We start from the raw sequence: 22,978 nt of genomic DNA on the forward strand, positions 1-22,978 counted from the left end.
AACTCTTGTAAGAACTCTGTAAGGTAGGTGTTTTTTATTGTTCCCAGTTTACAAGGGAGCAAACTGAAGTCCAACCGAAATTAAGCAATTCGTTAAACAGTATATAGATAATAGGTTAGTTGTACGTATTACATAAAGCACATACATACGTAGGATTTTTTTTTTTTACGTAGGTTTTTGTTTAAACATCTTTGTTGAGATATAATTCACCCATTAAAGTGTATCATTCAGTGGTTTTTAGTATATTAACTGAGTTGTGTCACCATCACCACTATCAAATTCCAGAACATCTTCATTACCCCAAAAAGAAACCCCATCCCCCTGAATCACTCCCGATTTCCCCTCAACTTCTTCAGCCCCAGGAGACCACGAATCTACTTGCTGCCTCTATAGATTGCCTATTCTGGATGCTTCCTACAAATGGAATCATACAGTATGTGGCCTTTTGTGTCTGGCTTCTTTCATGTAGCACGTTTTGGAGGTTCATCCACGTGTGGTATTTATCAGTACTTCATTCTTTTCTATGGCCGAATAATATTCCATTGTCTGGGTGTACCACATTTTGTTTATCCATTTACCAGCTGATGGATATTTTTGTTCCCCCCTGCCACTATTTCGCTATATGAATAATGCTGCTATGCACATTTGTGTATAAGTTTTCATATGAGTGTGTTTTTCTTTTTCTTGGGTAAATACGAGAGGAATTGTGGGGTCATATGGTCACTCTATGTTTGACTTTTTTTTTCTTTTAACCCACACTTGAGTTATTTTTTTTTTTTTAGTAAAATTTTTTTTTAATGTTTGTTTATTTTTGAGAGAGAAAGATCAGGAGAGGAGCAGAGAGAGATGGAGGGGACACAGAGTCTGAAGCAGGCTCCAGGGTCTGGAGCTGTCAGCGCAGAGCCCAACGCGGGGCTCAAATTCACGAGCTGCGAGATCATGACCTGAGCTGAAATGGGGTGATTAACCAACTGAGCCACCCAGCCGCCCCTATATTTGACATTTTGAGGAACTGCCAATTGTTTTTCCAAATTGGCTGCACCCATTTTACATTCCCACCAGCAGTGGATGAGGGTTCCAGTTGCTCCACGTTCATGTCAACACTTGCTAGTCTTTATGACTGCAGTCATCCTAGTGGGTGTGCAGTGCTACCTAACTGCAGTTTTGATGGACATTCCCCTAGTGGTTAGTGAAATTGAATCTCTTTTCACATACTTCTTTGCACTGGCATATCTTCTTTGAAGAAATGTCTATTCCAATTCTATTTTCATTTAAACATTGGGTTATTTGTCTTTTTTATTCTCGAGAAGTTAAGGTTCTTCATATATTCTGGATACTAGCCCCTTATCAGATAAATGACTTGAAACTATTTTTTTCCCATTCTGTGGAATGTTTTTTTGTTTGTTTGTTTGTTTGTTTTTCCTTTTTTATGATATCATGTGAGGTACAAAAGTGTTCAATTCTGGTGAAGTGCAGTTTGTCTGTATTTTCTTTGGTCTCTTATGCTTTTGGTTTTGTGTCTGATTAGATTTTACCTAACCCAAGGTCACAAAGACGTACTCCTATTTTTCTTCTAAGGGTTCTGTTGTTTTAGCTCTTACATTTGGGTTTATGATCAACTTATTTTTTTTAATTTAACTTTTTTAATCTTTATTTATTTTTGAGAAAGAGAGAGAGACAGAGCATGAGCTGGGGAGACGCAGAGAGTGAGAGAGACACAGAATGTGAAGCAGGGTCCAGGCTCTGAGCTGTCAGCACAAAGCCCCATGTAGGGCTTGAACTCATGAACTGCCAGATCAAGACCTGAGCTGAAGTTTGACACTTAACCAACTGAGCCACTCAGGCGCCCCTCAATTTATTTTTTTTTAAGTTTATTTATTTATTTTGAGAGAGAGAGAGAGAGAGAGAGAGAGAGAGCGAGCAAGCAAGCACCAGCCGGGGAGAGGCAGAGAGAGAGGGAGAGAAAGCGAATCCCAAGCAGGCTGTGTGCTCACGAACCGTGAGATCATGACCTGAGCTGAAGAGTCGGATGCTTAACTGCCTGAGCCAGCCAGGTGCCCTGGGCTGATGATCAGTTTAGAGCTTAGTCTTGTTTGGGCTGCTGTAACAAAATACCATAGACGGCATAGTTTATAAACAATGGAAATTAATTTCTTACAGTTCAGGAGGCTCTAAGTCCAAGAAAATGGTGCAGCAGATTAGGTGTGGTGGCTGGAGAGGGCTCTCTTCCTGGTTCCTAGCAGTAGCTTTCTCACTGTGTCCTCACATGGTGGGAGGGGGGCTGGCAAGCTCTCTGGGGTCTCTTTTGCTAAGACACTAATTCCACTCATGAGGGCCCCACCCTCATGACCTAAGCACCTCCCAGAGGCCCCACTTCTAATACCATCATCTTTGAAGGTTAGTATTTCAGAGCACATTCACATGCATCTACTGAGATGATAATGCGTTTTTTATTTTATCTTATCCTATTGATACGATATATTACACTACTCATCAGATGTTAATCCACCTTTGCATTCAGGATAAATCTCACTTGGTCCTGGTGTTGAACAGCTCTTTTTATGTGTTGCTAAATTTGTTTTGCTAATATATTGTTGAGGATTTTGCGTCTATCTTTGTAAGGGGTAGTGGGCTGTGGTTTTCTTTTTTTGTGATGCGTTTGTCGTCAGGATAATACTGGGCTCGTACAGTGAGGTGGGAAGTTTTCCTTTATCTTCCATTTTTTTGGAAGAGTTTGTGAAGAATTGATATTAATTCTTTGAATGTTTGGTAGAATCCACCAGTGAAGTGATCTGGGCCTGAGACTTTTTTTCCTGGGAAGTTTAAAAATTACTGATTCAGTCCCTTGTTAGAAATTGTTAAGATTTTCTGTTTTTTCTTCAGTCAGTTTTGCTAGTTTGTATCTGTCTAGGAATATGTGCCTTTCATTTAAGTTCTGTTACTCAGTTGGCATACAGTTGTTCATAGTATTCCTTTTAAATATTTTGTGTTTCTGTAGAGTTGGTAGTGATATCCCCTCTTTCATTCCTCCTTTCAGTAACTGGAGTCTTTTCTCTTTCATTTCTTGGTCAAACTAGCTGAAAGTTTGTCAATTTTGTTGATATTTACCAAGAACCAATTTTTAGTTTTGTTGATTTTTCTGTGTTGATTTGCTATCCTGTTTTGCTAATTTCTACTTTAATCATCCACTGTTTAAAAAAAAAAAGTTCAAAGTTTATTTATTTTGAAGGAGAAAGAGAGTATGAGTCAGGGAGGGGCAGAGAAAGAGAGAGAGAGAGAGAGAGAGAGAGAGAGATTGAGAGAGAGAGAATCTCAAGCAGGCTCCACACTGTCATTGCAGAGCCAGGCACGAGGCTCAAACTCACGAACCGTGGGTTCATGACCTGAGCTGAAATCAAGAGTTGGATGCTTCACCGACTGAGCCCACCCAGGTGCCCCTGGCACAGTCATCCGCTGTTTTTAATAACAGTCACCATAATATAGTATTCTTTCCTTCTCTCCTTTCAAAGGAGAAAGAGACACATGAGGCCCTTCAGAGCTACAATTAGCAAAATACACAATGTGCTGCTGTCCATCTCATACATGTGGTTTTACCTGTGGTTCGAAATAGGAAAGAGCCAACAACTTAGTGTATTTGGCTTTGATTTTACACATCATATCTAGTGGTTGCCCAGGAGCTTGGGTGTCAATCCTTAGTCTGAGATGTTAGTTTTGTTCTGGGGTGTGACTTGCATTAGGTAGAATTTCCCCATTTCTGTGATAAATATTGTTAAGCATTTCCTGTCTGTCAGGCCGTGTCCTAAACCCATAACCTCTCCTGTAGACTGAACTTGTTTGGTGAGAAAACAGTCTATATAACAGACGTGTAAGGAAATAATGAATTTGCTAATTATTTCTTTCCTGCTAAACTTCAACTCAGTTAAAAGTCTTAGCTGTATTACTTTTTTAAAAACAATGATTTACTGCAGAGTAGAGACTAGGGTGGTGGAGGAAGCTAAGAAATATAAGACTTGGATCTGGCCCTTTGGAATTCTCAGTCTTTGGTGAGATAGACAAGCCATACCCTTGGGAAAAGCCAGGGAATCCTGGGAGGTGCCCTGGGCCCCATGCCAGGAGATGTGTTGGTATTCCAGTGCCTGAGAGAACACTGAGGCCTGGGATTGGTCCAGGAGGACGTGTGTTCACTCAGCAGAATGCCTTCCGCCACTGCTGTTATTCCTCGATAACAGTTCCTGTCTTCACTGCAGAGTGGCCATGATGCAATTAGCAAAGCAGGGAAGTTCAGTAGCTGGTGGACAGCAGTTGCCTCGTTCTGTTTGCCTTCCTCCCCTATGGCCAGTACGTGGCATGTTCTGGGTATCTGTGGAGGCTGCGTAGCAACCAGCATCTCAAATCAAGAGAAAGCACATCTTCTAAGAAGTAGATGACACTTTTATATCCCAAAAGTCCCATGGCAGTTTACTGTGTCCTTGGAAGAACGTTCAGTGTCATCTTTGGGAGGCAGCATTCAGCGTTCAGACTGAGCTCCCGCCAGAGAAACTGCCACTTGGCTCTGGCCACCCAACGCAGGTGGCAGAGGGCGGGCTGGAATAGGCATAAAGAGCGAAAGCCAAACCGCTGTGTCTGGCACGGGGAAGAAAACCTTCAAGGGGAAATGGACCAAAACGGCATGTGCTTGTTCTCACATTTACCTATAAATATGTCCACATACACGCCTGGCAGGTCATGTGTGTCACAGGACCCGTGGATGCTGCTACGTTAGGGCGCTTGGAAATCCATTCAGAGTAATGAGAGTGGCGTTTTGGTGGGAACCCAGCTAGAGAATGTAATTTTATTCTAACCCAAATTATCTTCTGAACTTTCGGTTTTGCTTGAAGTCCTACACTTCCGGTTCTAGACCTGAGTGCTGACATATGCTTGAGAAGTCCCCCGTGTTCTGTGTCAGAGGGTGGCTGCATTTCATGAAAGCTCCTAGCCTTTACTTAGTCTTACTTTGAGTGCCGTTGAGAGCAAAAGATGTGTTTCATTATCTGAGGCTTATAGCCAACGTTTATTTATTAGGCATTTAACTTTATAGAAAAAGGAACTCAGTAGTTATCATCTTTATTTATAGCCAAATTAATATTTCAACCACGCCCACGTGCAAGCATTCATTTTCCTACATATTTCTGTAGTTAATGTGTAAATACGATTTTCTATTTTTATACTAAATTAAAATTTTTTTTAACTTATTTATTTATTTTGAGAGAGAGCGTGAGCAGGAGGGGCAGAGAGAGGGGGAGAGAGAATCCCAAGCAGGCTCTGCACTGCCAGCTCAGTCTGACCCGGGACTTGAACTCACGAACCGTGAGATCATGACCTGAGCTGAAATCAAGAGTCGGACACTTAACTGACCGAGCCACCCAGGCGCCCCGATTTTTATACTAAATTTTATCTCTTAAACACATTTCCATGTTTTGATATAATATACAGTATACGATCCTGTAAACACTAGTGTTTACTTCACAGAATGTGGAGGCTCTGGATCCACGAGGTCGAACCTTACTGCACCTTGCTGTTTCTCTGGGACATTTGGAATCTGCTAGAGTCTTGCTCCGACATAAAGCAGATGTTACAAAAGAAAATCGTGAGGGATGGACAGGCAAGTATACTTTTAAAATCAAATTGAAAACCTTTTGTTTTGCTTTCATCTGAAACCAAACTGAATAAAGGCCAGTCCCAATTATAATTGTCCTCAGGTTATTTTTACCTTAAGACTCTTTCTCTCTTGGGACCAGGGACCGGGGTGAGTTGATGAGGGCCTTGGAGGCTTGCTGGCTGGCCTGCAGCACGATGGTCAGAATTGTGTCCTGGGCCAGAAGCCCTCGGTAGAGGGTGACTCCTATCCAGAAAGCAGCTCTGAGTACAAACCCTTGTACCATACACGAGTATGGAGGCCGGACTCCCTCTGAGGAATGTGATGTTAACTCCAGTGAATCTGTCAGCATAGGCAAAATCAAAAAGAAATTATGGCTAAAAGTAGCCTTTTCCAATGAAACTCTGGCATTTCACTTGACTGCAAGCTATCTATCATACTGTCGGTCAGAGTGATTTTATGTTGGCTGAACAAGGAGATGCATAAGCGCTACCTGCCCGATCCCCACGTGACCACAGTTGTGCGATCACACAGATAAAGCCAGCTCAGCTCTCTGAAGACACGCAGGATTTCAGAACCAGTGGGAAGAAAGGGGGTGTGGGGGGAGGATCGAAGTTGGTTTGATCAAGAGGCTACGAGTGCTGTATTTTCTTTTCACTGTTAAGAGCTAGCTATAAGCAGCCATGGTCATAAAAGTGAGGTGGGACTGTAGCCTCTGTGTCTCTGAAGAAAATGTTAGTCTTTGATCTGTAGATTCTTTTCAGACTGGCTGAGGAATTTGTCAGAGAGCATGAGACTACTGAGTGATGACGTTTCACCATTTTGGTTTCCAGTTTTACACGAGGCTGTGAGCACTGGTGACCCCGAGATGGTGTGCGCCGTTCTGCAGCACCGGGACTACCACAACACGTCCATGGCCCTGGAAGGGGTGCCTGAGCTGCTCCAGAAGATTCTCGAGGTATCCGTAAAAATCTGACGATGCCATGATGTGGGTCAATTGCTGACAGCGTAGCCGGAGACACAATTGGACATCCACGTGTACCTTCGTGAGAGTTTTTCAGTCATAAACATGCTCTGTTTAATACCAAATAGTATTGTTGCTTTTCTACTAAATGTATGAGGTCTTTCACAAATTACGTTTCTGGGTCACTAGACCTACCCTTTTAAGTGCTACTTAAACATGATAGCTTAAGACAAATATACATCAACTAATTTTCCGGGTGCTCGTCTTCTTAACAGTGGCCTTCTGAGCACAGGTCATCTTGAGGAAATTGTGATGAGCATTGGTTACTGTACCGGGGTTTCCAGGGCCCGTGAGCTCCGATGTCTGTGTGCACCTTCTCCTTGCCACACCTGTTGACTCCAGCCATTAGCATTTTTTGACTTCAAATCTGTTGGCTTCGTTTGTTGACAGCCCAGTGGCTTTTGGCCAGTAATGACAGTTATCTGTGAATTAAGGTTTATGGGCTCTGTGATACTCGAGGGTCATTTTTATAGCAGTTTGCCTCCAGGCTCATCGACCATTTTGCATGACGGCTGCCATTTTTCAGACAGTCTTTGTTACCTGCAGCAATGTTCTTAGGAGTCAGTTGTGCAATATTCTCAGGGCAACAGGAGACAAGAAAGGACCTGTGCCTCAATCTTCCTGTCATTTATTCTCCATTTAAGCACATGAGTGAGCTTCCCAAAATATCTCCAAAGATATTTGCCAGATAAGTCCGCTGCACAGCTTTAGTCAATATTTCTTGAGAAAAATTTTTCTTGAGAAAAATTAACAGCTCTGTTGAGGAAAGGAACAGTTTTGCAATGAGTAAGCCAATCACTGCCCGTTATCTGAGCACTCTTTTTTTTTTTTTTTAATTTTAATTTAAATTTTTTTAAATTTACATCCAAATTAGTTAGCATATACTGCAACAATGATTTCCGGAGTAAATTCCTTAATGCCCCTTACCCGTTTAGCCCATCCCCCTTCCCACAACCCCTCCAGGAACCCTCAGTTTGTTCTCCATATTTATGAGTCTCTTCTGTTGTGTCCCCCTCCCTGTTTTTATATTATTTTTGTTTCCTTTTCCTTATGTTCCCCAGTTTTGTCTCTTAAAGTCCTCATATGAGTGAAGTCATATGATTTTTGTCTTTCTCTGACTGACTAATTTCACTTAGCATAATACCCTCCAGTTCCATCCATGTAGTTGCAAATGGCAAGATTTCATTCTTTTTGATTGCCGAGTAATACTCCATTGTATATATATACCACATCTTCTTTATCCATTCATCCATCGATTGACATTTGGGCTCTTTGCATACTTTGGCTATTGTTGATAGTGCTGCTATAAACATGGGGGTGCACGTGCCCCTTTGAAACAGCATACCTGTATCCCTTGGATAAATACATAGTAGTGCAATTGCTGGGTTGTAGGGTAGTTCTATTTTTAGTTTTTTGAGGAACCTCCACACTGTTTTCCACAGTGGCTGCACCAGTTTGCATTCCCACCAGTTCGCAGTGCAAAAGAGATCCTCTTTCTCTGCATCCTCACCAACATCTGTTGTTGCCTGAGTTGTTAACGTTAGCCATTCTGACAGGTGTGAGGTGGTATCTCATGGTTTTGATTTGTATTTCCCTGATGATGAGTGACATTGAGCATTTTTTCATGTGTCAGTTGGGCCATCTGGATGTCTTCTTTGGAGAAGTGTCTATTCATGTCTTTTGCCCATTTCTTCACTGGATTATTTGGTTTTTGGGTGTTGAGTTTGATAAGTTCTCTATAGATTTTGGATACTAACCCTTTGTCTGATATGTTGTTTGCAAATATCTTCTCCCATTCTGTTGGTTGCCTTTTAGTTTTACTGATTGTTTCCTTTGCTGTGAGCACTCTTTTTAAAAAAATTTTTTTTTTCAACGTTTATTTATTTTTGGGACAGAGAGAGACAGAGCATGAATGGGGGAGGGGCAGAGAGAGAGGGAGACACAGAATCAGAAACAGGCTCCAGGCTCTGAGCCATCAGCCCAGAGCCCGACGCGGGGCTCGAACTCACGGACCGCGAGATCGTGACCTGGCTGAAGTCGGACGCTTAACCGACTGCGCCACCCAGGCGCCCCGAGCACTCTTTTTTAAAGACATATTTGTATGACACTCAAGCAAAAGCATTCCTAGAGATACTCCTTTTTCATGGGCTGCATGAATCCTTCCATGAAATACGAAATGGTTGTATGCATTGTGTTTAAACAGTTGTGTCTGGTGTGCAAAGACCAAGTGGGTTTATTGTTTTCTTATCTAACGTACCAGAGGAGGAACTAAAAACACATCTGCCCACTCAGCAAAACAGCAAATGACTTAATGTGGACTCACCCTCTTTTAAAAAATTCAGTGTAAAGGACTTTCTTTTCTTACCTGTATTGATCCATAGCAGTAAACTGCATTGTACTGTGCTCTCTGCTTGAAGGTGTAGACAGCCTGTGAATGACCTGTGTGCCCAGTGGCACCAGATGCTGTGGTTGACATTTTGTCTTTCAACAGTCTCCTTAAAACAAGCCCACCTTTTCTTGTGTGCTGCCCCTCAGAGGGCCTTTGCCCATCACTGGGATTGTGGTTTTACTCTAGGCTAGATCCTTGCCCTTCCTGTCCTGTCCTGTAAAAACTGTGACAAACCACGGGGGTGGGAAGGAACAGAACAACATCTGGGATTTCTAGCATTTCTCTTCTTGGATGGTAACTGCTGGACTTCTTAAGAGCTCTCCAAGAACCTTCTGTAAAAATTCGTGGCAGGTCAGGGGCGCCTGGGTGGCTCAGTTGGTTGAGCATCCGACTTTGGCTCAGGTCATGATCTCATTGGTGGGTTCGAGCCCCACATCGGGCTCTGTGCTGACCGAACCTGCTTTGGATTCTCTGTCTTCCTTTCTCTCTCCTCCTCCCCACCCCCAACCCCCTAACCCCCTATGTGTGCACACTCTTTCTATGTCAAAAATAAATAAACATTAAAAGAAAATTACAGAATTCATGGTAGGTCAGAAAGTCATCCTAAACAGGGCTGCTCTGGTGGTGTAAAATTTTATAAAGCCAAGTACTAAAAGTTTAAGAGGAAAATGAGGGCAGAAGTCTCTTAACTGGAGGGAAAATCAATTTCCTGGGGAAGTGATGTCTGGCAGCCTCTTCTGGTTTCGAGGTCCAGTGAATATGAAGCACTTGCCAGCACACAAACTTTTACAGTCAAGTTCCCTGTAGAATAGACGGACTTGACATTCCTTTCTCGCTGCCCAGGACAGTCTGTTACCCACACTGCCTGGCAGTGCGTAAGCCCATCTTCCAGGCTCATCTTTCTGCTACTGTTAGGAACCAGACTCTCCTAAATCAGATTTGATTTTATCCCCCTCTAACCTTGTTGCCTTCAGTTAACTTTATTGACTGTCTAGACATATTTTATATCGAGGTAAAATATCAGCCTGCGTATAAAATAAGCACTTATTTTTGACGGGTTTGCATTTTATGTTTCTTCTTATTTTCTCTGTTCTCTCGTCCTCCCCCTCTAAAACCTCATTAACCCTTACCATGTTTGCATTTAGTTTATGGCACCAAGGGTCATTTACTTTAAACCTTTGTCCTTCAGGCTCCGGATTTCTATGTGCAGATGAAATGGGAATTCACCAGCTGGGGTGAGTGGCTCTGGGCTTAAAATTTATTTGTTTCCAGATGTATTGACCCTGAATAGAAGTTTATTTTTCCTTTCTAAGATTTTAATGTGTATATATTTTTAAGTCTAAGAAATGCATGGTAAAAAAATAAAGAAAAACCATCACCTATAGTCTCACTTAAGCACAACTTAAGCTGTTAATGCTTTGGATGTTTTCCTTCTCGTTTTTGCCCCTACGCACAGAGATTTTTCTCCCAGGTATCTGTAAATATAATATAGAGACAGTTTTTTCTCCACTTTTTGTCACTTAATAGGAGACACTTGTCCATATTATTAGTTTTTTAAGATGTCACTTTAAATGGCTACAGTTTTAGTAAGAAGATTTACCCTAATTTATTACTCATTTCCTTATGTGGTTCAACTTGCTTCTTTCAAACTTGTTATTAGAAAGAAGAGGAGGAGATGGATGTTGGAATAGCTTGATTTTTCACAAAGTGGATGTATTGCTCCAAAATCTTATGTAAGGCAAAGTGACTGACAGTAATTTTCATAGATGTTCCACTTTTATTCTTTGTAGATCAGTTAATAACAGCTCCTAACTCCCAGGCTGCCAGCCATTTCACTCTGACTTCCCTTCCAGGCAAGAAGTCACATTCGTAATGAAACATTTAAATGAAGTAAAAAAGTATGGGAAAGAAGAGAACTTCAGGTTCTTCTGGAAAACTTACAAGTTCTTCTCTCATGCAAATATCTGCATTTTTCAGATATTTTAGGTTTGATATTTTGAGGGGCGGATATGCCAGTGTGTTAGGGCACAGCGACGTGGTAGGAGCAGCATATGTGAGCAAGAAGGCCAGATGGACACATTCGGTAGCCCTGATGATGGTCAAAAAGACAGGTCCGTGTTGGGATCAGGGATGTCCTTGGGAAATTCACGTGTCTGGACAAAGACACATCTGCACCTCCATAAAGAGCTACAGAACAAAAGGTCCATTTTTAGTTTTGAAAAGTGGCTTCCCTATTGTAAGTGGGGGAGCCACACCCAGTTCTGAGGGTCACCGTCATGCGTGCCGCTCCTGTCTTTTTATTATTAAAGCTGGAATCCTGATTCCTTGGGCCTGTGTGCTCTGCTTGGCCCTCGAGTTTTTCCTCAGTAGTACACTTCTCTTCTCCAGTGCCCTTGGTTTCCAGAATATGCCCGAATGATGTCTGTCGCATTTGGAAAAGTGGTGCCAAACTGCGTGTGGATATCACGTTGCTGGGATTTGAGAACATGAGCTGGATAAGAGGGAGGCGCAGTTTTATATTTAAGGGAGAAGGTGAGTGATTCTATTCAGTTTTCATAATCACTGTTCACACTAAGTGACAGAGTGATTTTTAATTTTTTTTTTGTTTATTTACTTTTTGAGAGAGAAAGAGAAACAGAGCTTGAGCAGGGGAGGGGCAGAGAAAGGGAGAGAGGGAGACACAGAATCTGAAACAGGCTCCAGGCTCTTAGCTGTCAGCACAGAGCCAGACACGAGGCTCAAACCCACAAACCGTGGGATCATGACCTGAGCTGAAGTCAGACGCTTAACTGACTGAGCTACCCAGGCACCCCGACAAGAGTGATTTTTAACCATCAAAATGTGTTTGCATTCCTATACCTTATCTGATACTGTCTGGGGCATGTGTTTTGTGTTTTTTGTTTTTGTTGGTTATTCTTGTTAATTATTCAACTCTCAATTCCTCTATTTCTTTTTTGGATAGTTCTCTCTCTCTCTCTGTTTCTCTGGGGTTTTTTTTGTTTGTTTGTTTGTTTGTTTGTTTTTAAGGGGTCTTCTGGTAAGGACTGGAAAGACTGCTAGACAAATTCTAAAGGAGCTGTAACACTTTGGATAGTTCTGTTCATTCTCTAGCCCCTATCATTTACCACCAAACACTGTCACCATTTGGAATGTCCCACGTTCCTGAGCCCAGAATTTGAGACTCTGTCTTGTATCTCTTTATATCCCCTCTGTAAGCAGGCATGATCCTCCTATCAGAGGGTGAGAAAAGTGGCATTGCCAGCCCAATGTTGTGCATAAATGATTTATGTTAATTGTGTAAATGGTATATTTTAAAAAGTACACAGATGTATTGCTAACAAATAATGCATATTGTTGTAAATGTCTGCAACTTTGGGGAAGACGGCCCCGAGCCTCCTGTGGGTTGTGGCAAACTGGCCGGATAATCCCCATGTAAGTAGGTGGTCAGTAATCATAGTATTCAGGTTTTATCTGGTAGGTGGCCCTTGGTGGGGGGCAAATGTGAAAGACAATGCATTTTAACTTTTGAGGCTTCCTTGTTTTTGCATCTTGCTGGCATGGCCCTTAGTTACGCTCTTGTTTCCATTAACAGACAACCGGGCGGAGCTGATGGAAGTCAACCATGATGACAGGGTGGTCACCACCGAGCACTTTGACCTGTCCCAAGAAATGGAGCGCCTCACCCTGGACTTGATGAAACCAAAAAGTAGGGAAGTTGAGAGACGGCTCACGAGCCCAGTCATTAACACCAGCCTCGATACTAAAAATATTGCTTTTGAAAGGTACGCATTTAGGTTCTGCATTTTAATATCCGATCCCTTTACTGCCATCTTTGGTGGCATGTAGATATGAATTGGAAATTATGGGTGGATTGGGATTTCTCTATATGGCATAATAAGCACTAGTGGATTTTCAAGTTGCTCTCTGTTCTAACCAAAAAGAAGCCATAGCCGACATCCTCTTTCATAGATCATTTTATAGACATTAACGTTGGTTAAGTCTTGGAGAAACATCTTCATACTCTTTTATGGGCCCTTTCTAATGGATTTTACTTGAATTTTATTTTTGTTTTGGTGTTTGGGGACCCACAAGACCCCCTAGTCCCAGACCATGGAGCTTTGCGAGTCTCTGGAAGCTAGAATTGACCCAGTATTGATTGTGGTTGTACTGATACTAGTCAGATCCACACTTACCATATAGTTAAATGTGGTTCTCTTCCCCTGTGAGGCCTAATAGTTTAGAGCCAAGAGTCTGGAGGGATTGCAGTTCTATTCCAGACTCCACCAGAAGAAGCTTCTGGAGAGGTTTGTGCCTTGGTTCACCTGGATGAGAACACTGTCTCTGGTCGTCTGCCTCTGAGCCCTGCAGAGGCATGAAGAGGTTCGGAATGTAAGGGAAGCGGAAGCTGTCAGAGCTATTTGCCTGAGTGATTTTCCCACAGAACGCACTGAGCTGAGGGAATCTGTAAGAGCCCTGAGTGTTTGCCTAGGATGTCACATCCAGCTCTCTGTAAACCAAAGCAGCATAACCTGAGCTAATGTGGACACACATTATCCTGGATCTAGGCTTTCTTTACTCTTAATGAATATACTAACTCTCCTCTTTTTTTTCTTTTTCTTTTCTTCTTTGTTTCCATAAAATATGTTAGTGAGACAAACTTTTCTGTTGAGTCAAACATAAGACTCAAGTGCCCTTTTTCTTCTGATTTAGATGGAGCTGTGGAATTAGGGCATCTGTTAGCAGTAGAAGAGAAAGCCAAATGCCAGCCCACGTGGTGTCCCAGTACCGCTGCTGTGTTGGCAGCGGTAGCCCTGGGAGGCAGGCGCAGTCCCCCATCACCAGTCTCCTGGCACCCCAGCCTTGCCAGGTGACGGCTGTCTGTCAGGAATGGGCCGTGGCTTTACCTGGTAGCATCTCGGGAAGACTCCTTCAGGCTTCGGCACACACCTCTGTAGACAGGGAGGGCCCCTGCAGCAAAGGGCTCTGTTCCTAAAGCTGGGAAATAGCGGGGCCCGTCCTCAGTGCCACGGCCCGGCTGCGGAGGTGGAAGTTGGAAGGACTGAATGCCATTGGCAGGGCTGCTAAGTAACCATGTAGCTTTTGGGAGGTGGCTCTGTCTCTCCACGTTTCTGCTTCCTTACCTGAAAGAAAGAAAGGAGTGAATCTCGAGATGACGTTGCTAAAGCCCCCACGACTCTACGATGCCATGAGGAGAGCCGCCGTTCCCTCTGGGTCATCGGCAGAGTTGCTAGAGTCACTGTTCTGACATGTAACTTACAAAGCGTGTGCCGATTACTGGCGGCTACCCCACGGAGGGCAAATGGGAAACGGTGGCACTTCCCATTTTTACTGAGGGGCTGAGGCACCTCTGGGATTTGTATGGTCACTAGTTCTTCAGACGGTTCGGGTTAACCTCCTTTGGCAACTGACAGTGGGTCTCTGAGAGAGGATTTCTGGAAAACAGCTGCTTTTTTTCTGTGGTGCTCAGAACTCAGTATATGCAGTCAGTGAGCTGCTTATGCATCGAGCAAGGGTTTGAGCCACTTGAGTGTGAGATTTGCTGGTAGAGAAAGTGCACACCTCCTTCTTACTAGAGGTGGGAGCATGCGCTTGATTGACTTCGGAAGGTGTGCTCTCTTAGGAGAGTCGTTTTCATCCATTTCTTTCTTCTGATCTGTTGCTGAGAGCTTGATGCTTGCTTCCTGCATGAGTTTTTGGCCTGCCAGTATGTCCCCTCTGGCTGCAGTCTGGGTTTTTCTCTTCTCTGAAAGAGTATGCTCTGGCAACCTAAAGCAGAACATTCTCTGCTGCCCTCAGAGCCTCTCTCTGAATTGCGTAGCAGCCTCCAAGCCACAGGGCTTGCTCAGCGGCTTTTGGTGTGGCAGCCTCAGCGGAGAAGGGCAGAGGTAAAAATGCAGAGGGGGAGCTGGGTCTTGCCCTGTCATCTTCAGATGCCTCTGTGCATAAAGTTAATCAAGGGTTGAGGAGTTATTAGAATTTGGGGCTTAAAATAGGATGCCGAATTTAATAACCAAGCTGTCAGCGTGGGGATGGAAAGGGAGGCAGAGCAGCCAGGATTGCCAGTTGAGCGGATGCAAAGGAGTGAGCAGCCTAGTGGTCTCCAGGGAGAGGGGGCGGCTCCGTCTCCCCAGCATGCTCACGGGATGAAGTGGGGCAGATGGAGTCATCCTTTGGTACCTCGGCAGACCGTGTGCCAGAAAGCAGTCCTTTCCCAGGCCAGAATATCAAGTGACTAGGTGAAAGGCAAGGAACCGAGGACTGACTTTGTTAACTATAAAAGGACGATCTTGATTTTCAATTATTGAAGCTAAGAGGGGACTCTGGTTTGTTAATCAGTGTGGACCCTGCCCCCCGCCCCCAGGACTGCGGTTTTGTTTCTGAAGTGTAAAGTGGAGATAAGCTAGCATTTGGTGTAATCCCTTTGGGGTTTCCCTCTCTCCCTCCGTGGGTCATGCTGCACTAATTGTGGACAACTACTTGGAAAATTAAAGCCCTGGTCCTTCCTTTCTCTGATGAGCTGTAACATACACATAAAACTCTGTATGCCCTGTCTGGACTAATGAAACTGGAAACACGAGACGCAAATTACACGGATCTTTGTGAGCTGGCCAATCTGCTGGCTCCCGGAGCTTCCTGCGTGATGTCCCCACTTTCCTCTGGGGTCAGGGTGGAAGGCAGGCAGTTGTCCTACGCAGGGCCAAGTGCAGCAGTCACAGTGGAGCTAGGATGTGATGTCCTAGACAAAAGGGCAGACCAGGCTTGTCAGGGCTTCCCTGTGAGTGGTAGTATTTCCCAGGACGCGCTGCTTTGAAAAAGAACCAGAACCTCTTGGCTGCTCTTGGTTCCTAAATGCATTTTTCCCCAGGAGTATGTTGAGTCGAATAACTGGGTTTTCAGGCACTTTAGCAGTGCTGTCGTTGCTGCTGGGATGCTAGGCTACTTTAATAGCAGTCCTACAGACCTGGAGTCATTGTCTGGGCTGAAAAACTGCTTTTAACATCCTTTCCCCTGCTGTACCAAACCTGGTAAAACGTGTGACTCCCAAGCCGTTTTGCAGGCATTAATGGCTTCTCCAAGCAGCTCGCCACAGTGAGGAGTTCCTGCCCCACCCGCTCTCTCCTGAGGAGCAGGATGGTCTGTGCCTCGTTGTTCTAAGAATTCCTCAGTTGAGATGCGGCTGCTCATGGGGACAGAGCCACTGATGTCCATATCCACAGTTAAGGTGATCCGGATAAATGCTCTGACCCAGATACCACCTCGTGGCAAGCCCTTGGACGCTGGTCATCTTCACTCATTTCTTTAGGACAGCTGTCCAGTCAATGTCACCACCTTTGTCGCCTGTGCTGGCAGTTTTTGTAAAGACACCAAGAATAGAGGCTTTCTATGCCAGGGGTGAGGCGAGCTGATTAGTAACAGTGGGAGGGGGTGGGGCTACTTAAGCCATCTGTCACTGAGAGCATCCTTTTGTGGACAATAGGACCGTAATCTCCAAGTGTCCTTCACCAACTTAAGCTGGGGGAAATAAACTGTAAAGGCTGCAGGGATAAATCTGAATGGCATATTGTACATGTAGAAATTTGTGGTGTTCACTTTTTATCAGAACTAAATCCGGATTCTGGGGCTGGAGGACAGATAAAGCAGAAGTTGTTAATGGTTACGAAGCAAAGGTAAAAGGAAACTCTTAAAATAAGATTTAATATAGCTATTTAGCTTCTATGCAAATGAGGAGTCTGTTCAGATTTTTTCATGCATCTGTGCCGTGGAGATGCTCTGGGGGAAAAAATGCTGCTTAGTGTCTCTCACTTGGATTTGTATCTGATCTGATGTGCAGAAAATGGGCTCGCATGTCCTGAGGAGGTCCCTAGGTATGCCAAAAGAGAAACTATGTCGTAGAGAAATGAACACGGGTGCCAGTTGTCCCCAGAGGAGTGACTGTTCCTTTAATTCTTTAAGCAGAAAAAGAAAGGATTAGACTGAAACCTGCATGTTGATCTTTTTTTTTTTTTAATAACCTGAGTGGGTTAAAAAAAAAAAAAAAGTAAAGTAGCTTTAATGAGCCTCCATTTTCGTAGTCAGCCTAATTGGACCCAGTGGCCTGACACCCACTTACATGACATCAGTGCGTTAAGAACGTAGTTGTCATAGTGCAGACAACTGTCAGTCGAGTCATCTGGCATCTTGTTAGCTGGGACGCCTCTGTCTCCTGGCCTTTCGTTAGCCCTGCAGTACAGCAGGGACTGATGGCTCCCGTGCCGGACGGAGTGCGGTGCCGCAGGATCCTCTGGTGACCTCGGAGGGGGCAAAGAGGCTTACGTCATGCTCAGCGAGACACATTTAGACACAGTCGTTCCGCTGCTTCCTCAGTCTTTGAATGTTGGGAATCCACGTATGGCATACAGCTAATTCTCTGTTTACCGTGAGATTTGATCTTCCAGACCTCCAAATTTCTCAGTCAACCTTGACAACAGAGCATTCACTCTGGCGGTGAAAATAATTTTTTGTCCATCGATGGAATCCCTTTTAAGTAGTGACTCGCTGGTTTCCTCTGAAGCCTCACAGGTAGAGAGAACCTTGTGTTCATTCCGTTTTCCTTCTGCCCAGCAGATGGCTGTCTAAGTCCGTCCTATTATAAGATCGCCACAAATCAGCAGAGAAGTACGTGGGGCCAGTTTGGGTGCCTTAGCGCTAGAAATCCAGCCGGGAGGCCTCAGTATCAGGACATTTGTTTGAGAGCGATTAGCAACACAAAGGGCAGGCAGGGAGATGCAGCCCGTCCCTGCCCCGTTTACTCCTCGGTCTTTAAAACTGTCAGAGATGCCAAGTAGTTGCTGATGCATTTCTAAGTTGATTAGCTTGTATATTTTCTCGGAGGGATCCTAATGATTGTCAACCATTTCTCATTTTTATTTTGCTGGAATTTTTTTTTCTTTTCTTTATTTATTTTTTGGCTTCAGCATTCTTGCTCTTGCTATGCTTATTTTTTGAGTTTTGATTCCCTGTGTCACTGTTTTCTTTTGCACACGTCTCCCAAGGTTTACACAGTAAACAATGTGAGTGTGATAACCAAAATCCGGACCGAACACCTGACCGAGGAAGAAAAAAAGAGATACAAAGGTAATTCTCCCCGCTTTTCCTTAGGCTAGAGAGAGCCTTTGTTGGTTTCGTTCATTTTGGGGGTTAACATGATCAGGTCAGGCTAATCCTAGCCCTAACTTCCTTTTTACAAAAATCTCCTTTAGACTGACCTGTTCTTGAAGGTATTACCTGTAGTTAGCTTCAAGGGGAGTTAAAGCCATTCAGGTGAATCGTTTCCGAAGAAACAAGAAGGCAGGGAAGGTAGTTAAGGATATCGGAGACTAGTTCTCACCAGAATGAGTGATTTAGTCCAAACTCTCACCGTGAAAGATTTGGACAGAACCGGGGCTGTGAGCCAAAGCATTGCCAATACGTGGTTGTTCTCGCACAGCCCCACCGGTGGCCAGTCTTGTGGCCTTGTGAAGTTACCTGCACCCTCTGTGGCTCAGGTCCCTCAGCAGTGAAACGGCGGTGCTTGGGAGGATGAGATGAGCTCCCTCACGCAAACCTTTGAGACGGTCCCTCAGTGAGGCCAGCGCTCAGTTACTGTTCGCCGCCCCCACTGCCACCAGGACTCTGGTTTGACAGATGAGGACCCTGCGGCCCAGTCAGCCTCACTCCTGTATCCAAACTCTTGCTGCTTTTCTGCTTTACTTCTGGTAGCTGTTGTTCATCTAGGTTAGAGACCCTGATAAAAAGTATGTCCTATAAGGGATAACTTAGCCGATGGTTGACTGTGGATGATTTTGCCACCCTATCCATAAATGGACTTCCTGATGTAGGTAGCTGGGATCCAAAACTTTAAGATAGCATGAGAATCTCTTTCTGTAGTCACAAGTAAGGTATAATATTAGACATTAAACCTTTCCCCCCTTCTGTAGCGGACAGGAACCCCCTGGAGTCTTTGCTGGGAACCGTGGAACACCAGTTTGGTGCTCAAGGGGTAAGTGGAAGCAGCGAGTTCTCAGGTTCAACAAAGGACATGACTTTTCTGTGCCGCGATGGCATTTACTGAATCCTAAAGAGGCCACTCTGGCTGCAATGCTGAAGAGCGCTCCCAAGCCAGAACTCCAGATACTCTTTTAGAAGAGAATTAGATGAATCTTGCAGGTAAAAATTTTAGAGGAGGGTCGTGACTGTAGAAGGTGCCTTCTCATCTGTAAACTTAAACAAGATTCAGGACTTTTTATTTCAACCGAGTGCCTTCACAGACATTTTCTGACTTGATCCTTCCTAACTACATGAAGTTGGTACAGTCGATCGCAGAGGGTCAGAGAAATGAGATTCCCTTTCCAGTGTCCTGAGCGAGAGCATGACAGATTTGGAACTTAAACTCCCATGCCTTCCAGATCTTCCATGCTGTCAGATATTTCTCTCTCTGTTTCTATAATCAGGAGATAAAAATGCAAAGGAGAGTGGAGAAATGTTTTGACACGGGAAACCCATTAGGCTTGCTACATAATGCCTTTATAGATTTTCAGCGCAGTAACTGAAAGAAAAGGGGAGAGGAAATGACTAGAACTTCCTGATCTGTAGTTGGTTAACGTGTCCGCCTCAGAGGCTGAGTGCTGTAGGCCTCCACTTGTGAGCACCATTTGGCATTTCTAATTCCCCCGAGTTCTGGCTCGGCAGGACCTCACCACAGAGTGTGCCACCGCCAACAACCCCACGGCCATCACGCCGGATGAATACTTTAATGAAGAGTTTGATCTGAAAGACCGGGACATCGGAAGGCCGAAGGAGCTCACGATTAGAACGCAAAAGTAAGACTCAGCGGCCATTTTCAGCTTACAGATTCTTGTCTCAGAAGTTCTGCTGTTTCCTGGTGTCCTGTTGTCATTTTTGTGTCCCCTTCCTTTAAACATAATTTGAAGTTACTTCACCTGATAAAAGCTAACAGTAGATTGCCCATCTTCTTATTAAGCCCTTCTCCAAATAGAATAGAGATGGGATGTAAGAATTCCTTGTGTTTTTTGCTGCCAACAAGCTTCAGCTGATCAAATGAAATGATCGCACCAGCTATCAGCGTCTTCAGTCAATTCAGACTGCTGCAGGGGGAGGTCACAGGGCAGGCCGTTTCTCCTGATTGCCAGATTGCACGGTGATCTGCATTCTTCACGGGTCTCACCCCTTCCCTGCTCCGCATTAAGAGAAGTATGGTGACTGGGCAGACGGGGCAGTGAGGAAGCTGGTGTTGTCTAGCTGGCTGCGTAGAAGCGGTCCCACTTCTCTGGGGACGACGGCCTCAGCCTTGTGTCGGTCGGTCCCGCAGGTTTAAAGCGATGCTGTGGATGTGCGAGGACTTTCCGTTGTCCCTCGTGGAGCAGGTCGTCCCCATCATTGACCTCATGGCCCGAACCAGCGCTCACTTTGCGCGGCTCAGAGATTTCATCAAGCTGGAGTTCCCACCTGGATTTCCTGTCAAGATAGGTACCGTCTACCATCTGGAAACCCCGGAGCATCTGTAGGCTTTTGTGGGTGACAGGATGTGCTTCTGGGCTTCGGAGCATTTGAGGCAAAGGTGGCAGGCGGCAGCTGATCAAATGATCAGGCAAAGGTAGCAGACCTGATGGAGCAGGACACAGTTACCCTCTTGCTTACCACGGCTGGAGAAGTGTCATGGTTCTTGGTTCTTTTGCATGTCAGAATTAGATCCCCCAGCCACCAGTTCTATTTACCGATGATGCTAACAGATGTAAAAAGGCACAAAAATGTGACACCTTCATTGTTTTCATGTCAAACCTTACTTAAGTTAAGCATCAGATCAGATAGTTTCTTGAGGAAGACCGTGGACACCATCAGTATGTTTTAGGGCCCGCACTGGAATGCCTAACACCATATATAACACATACAACTTGTAAGGAACTTAAATTTTGGACAGTTGCATATTTGTGACACATTGTTCAATGCCGGCTCAACCACTTATTCACTGTGATCTAGGAAAAGTTGCTTAACCTCTCTGAATCTCAGTTTCCCCATCTGTATATCAGGGAGGGTTGTTACGTTCGGGAAGTCCTCCTTATAAAAAGTATTTGACATTGACTTATAAAAAGTATTTACTAGCACTGTAAGCACTCAGGAAATGACGACTACTGTTATTATTCGCGTAAAGTTTATTTATAAAAGCTTTTATTTTGTTAGAAATTCCTTTGTTTCATGTCTTAAATGCACGGATTACATTTGGAAACGTTAATGGCTGTAGCACTGCTGAAGAAACTGGATCTCAGAATGTGGAGGGGACCCAGGTGGATTCAGGTAAAGTTGGGGCTTTGTGATTTAAAACACACACACACACACACACACACACACACACACACACACATACACGCACACATTCAGTTATTATAAACTAATTATTCACTTTGACATTGGAGTATCTTATGAAGTAGATCTCTGCTCTGAATGAGAGAAAAGTTTAGATTTCATTTAGAGTCCGTGAAAAAACAACTTGTAGAATATGACCCCACTTGTATTAAAAAGACAGCATAGTCCTAAGACCCAACTTTATTGAGGTGTATGAATGCTCCCACTTTAAGTGTGACAGTTCAGTGCATTTTTTAAAAATGTATATTTTATTTTATTTTTGAGAGAGAGAGAGCATAAGCGGGAGAGGGGTGGAGAGAGAGGGGCAGATCCAAAGTTGGCTCTGTGCTGACAGCAGAAAGCCCGATGCGGGGCTCAAACTCAAGAACTTCAAGATCATGACCTGAGGCAAAGTCAACGCTTAACTGACTGAGCCACCCAGCTGCCCTTAGTTTATGTATTTTACAGTTTATTTACTTATTTTGAGGGAAAGTGAGTTGGGGAGGGGTAGAGAGAATCCCAGTCAGGTTCTGTGCTGTCAGTGCAGAGCCTGATGAGGGGCACAACCTCAACAACCCTGGGATCATGACCTGAGCCAAAATCAAGAGTTGGAAGCTCAACTAGCCACCCAGGTGCCCCTAGTTCAGTGCCCCCAGTTCATTTTAACAAACGTGTGTACCCATGTAACCACCACCACAATCAAGATGTAGAATAATTCTGTTACCCCCCAAAATTTCCTTAGGCTCCCTTACCTTCCATCCAAATTCTTTTGGATGCTACTGTAAATTTTTTTTTTCAACGTTTATTTATTTTTGGGACAGAGAGAGACAGAGCATGAACGGGGGAGGGGCAGAGAGAGAGGGAGACACAGAATCGGAAACAGGCTCCAGGCTCTGAGCCATCAGCCCAGAGCCCGATGCGGGGCTCGAACTCACGGACCACGAGATCGTGACCTGGCTGAAGTCGGACGCTTAACCGACTGCGCCACCCAGGCGCCCCATTGGATGCTACTGTAAATGGATTATTTACTCAATTTTATTTTCTAGTTACTCATTGATAGTTTATAGAAACATAACAATTTGTTTTTGTTTTTGTTTTTTTTCACTGTGTAAAAAATAGTGTTCTTGTGTCTTGGGCTAGTTGAGGGATACATAGACATGTTATTATCTTTTTATTTTAGTTTACAGACCTATACTTTTTTCATGTGTTTACCATATTTCATAAAAAGGAAAAAATACAAAGATCTTGATGTGACTGAGTATACACATATACGCACTGCATTCCTCAAAAGACATACAAGTAAACACTGGTTACCTCTGGACTTTGGAAATAAGAGAAAGAGGGTGGAGAGAGAGAGAGAAATCTTTATTTTTCTTGACCATGAGTTAATTTTATTACTAAAATAGAAAAAACAAAAAGGCAGTATTTTGGTACTTTTCTCTGTCAAGGTTTTTCTTCCTCAAAATCTCTCATAGTAGCAAGCCTTGATTTTAATCGTTTTAATTCTCTCATTTTTTTAACTGAAAATGTT

The 22,978-nt window shown here is 44.0% G+C and overlaps 1 protein-coding gene and 1 non-coding gene across 2 annotated transcripts in view; one reads left to right on the forward strand and one right to left on the reverse strand.

Moving 5' to 3' along the window:
- ANKRD13A (ankyrin repeat domain 13A) overlaps positions 1-22,978 on the forward strand; it is a 33,168-nt gene that overhangs the window by 5,068 nt on the left and 5,122 nt on the right. The window contains exons 2-12 of the mRNA XM_047087937.1: positions 5,509-5,641; positions 6,469-6,593; positions 10,238-10,283; positions 11,437-11,580; positions 12,641-12,830; positions 16,670-16,736; positions 18,102-18,183; positions 19,026-19,087; positions 19,777-19,907; positions 20,417-20,574; positions 21,286-21,399. Coding sequence (XP_046943893.1) covers positions 5,509-5,641; positions 6,469-6,593; positions 10,238-10,283; positions 11,437-11,580; positions 12,641-12,830; positions 16,670-16,736; positions 18,102-18,183; positions 19,026-19,087; positions 19,777-19,907; positions 20,417-20,574; positions 21,286-21,399 — 1,252 coding nt within the window. The remainder of the gene's footprint in view (positions 1-5,508; positions 5,642-6,468; positions 6,594-10,237; positions 10,284-11,436; positions 11,581-12,640; positions 12,831-16,669; positions 16,737-18,101; positions 18,184-19,025; positions 19,088-19,776; positions 19,908-20,416; positions 20,575-21,285; positions 21,400-22,978) is intronic.
- LOC124518563 (U7 small nuclear RNA) lies at positions 12,075-12,135 on the reverse strand. Its single transcript, XR_006963692.1, has one exon. It is a non-coding gene; the product is annotated as a U7 small nuclear RNA (small nuclear RNA).

Source organism: Lynx rufus, unplaced genomic scaffold (genome assembly GCF_022079265.1).
Source record: "Lynx rufus isolate CCGP_SWC_20201006 ecotype Redwood Valley unplaced genomic scaffold, mLynRuf1.p SCAF_24, whole genome shotgun sequence".
NCBI classification, from domain to species: Eukaryota; Metazoa; Chordata; class Mammalia; order Carnivora; family Felidae; genus Lynx; species Lynx rufus.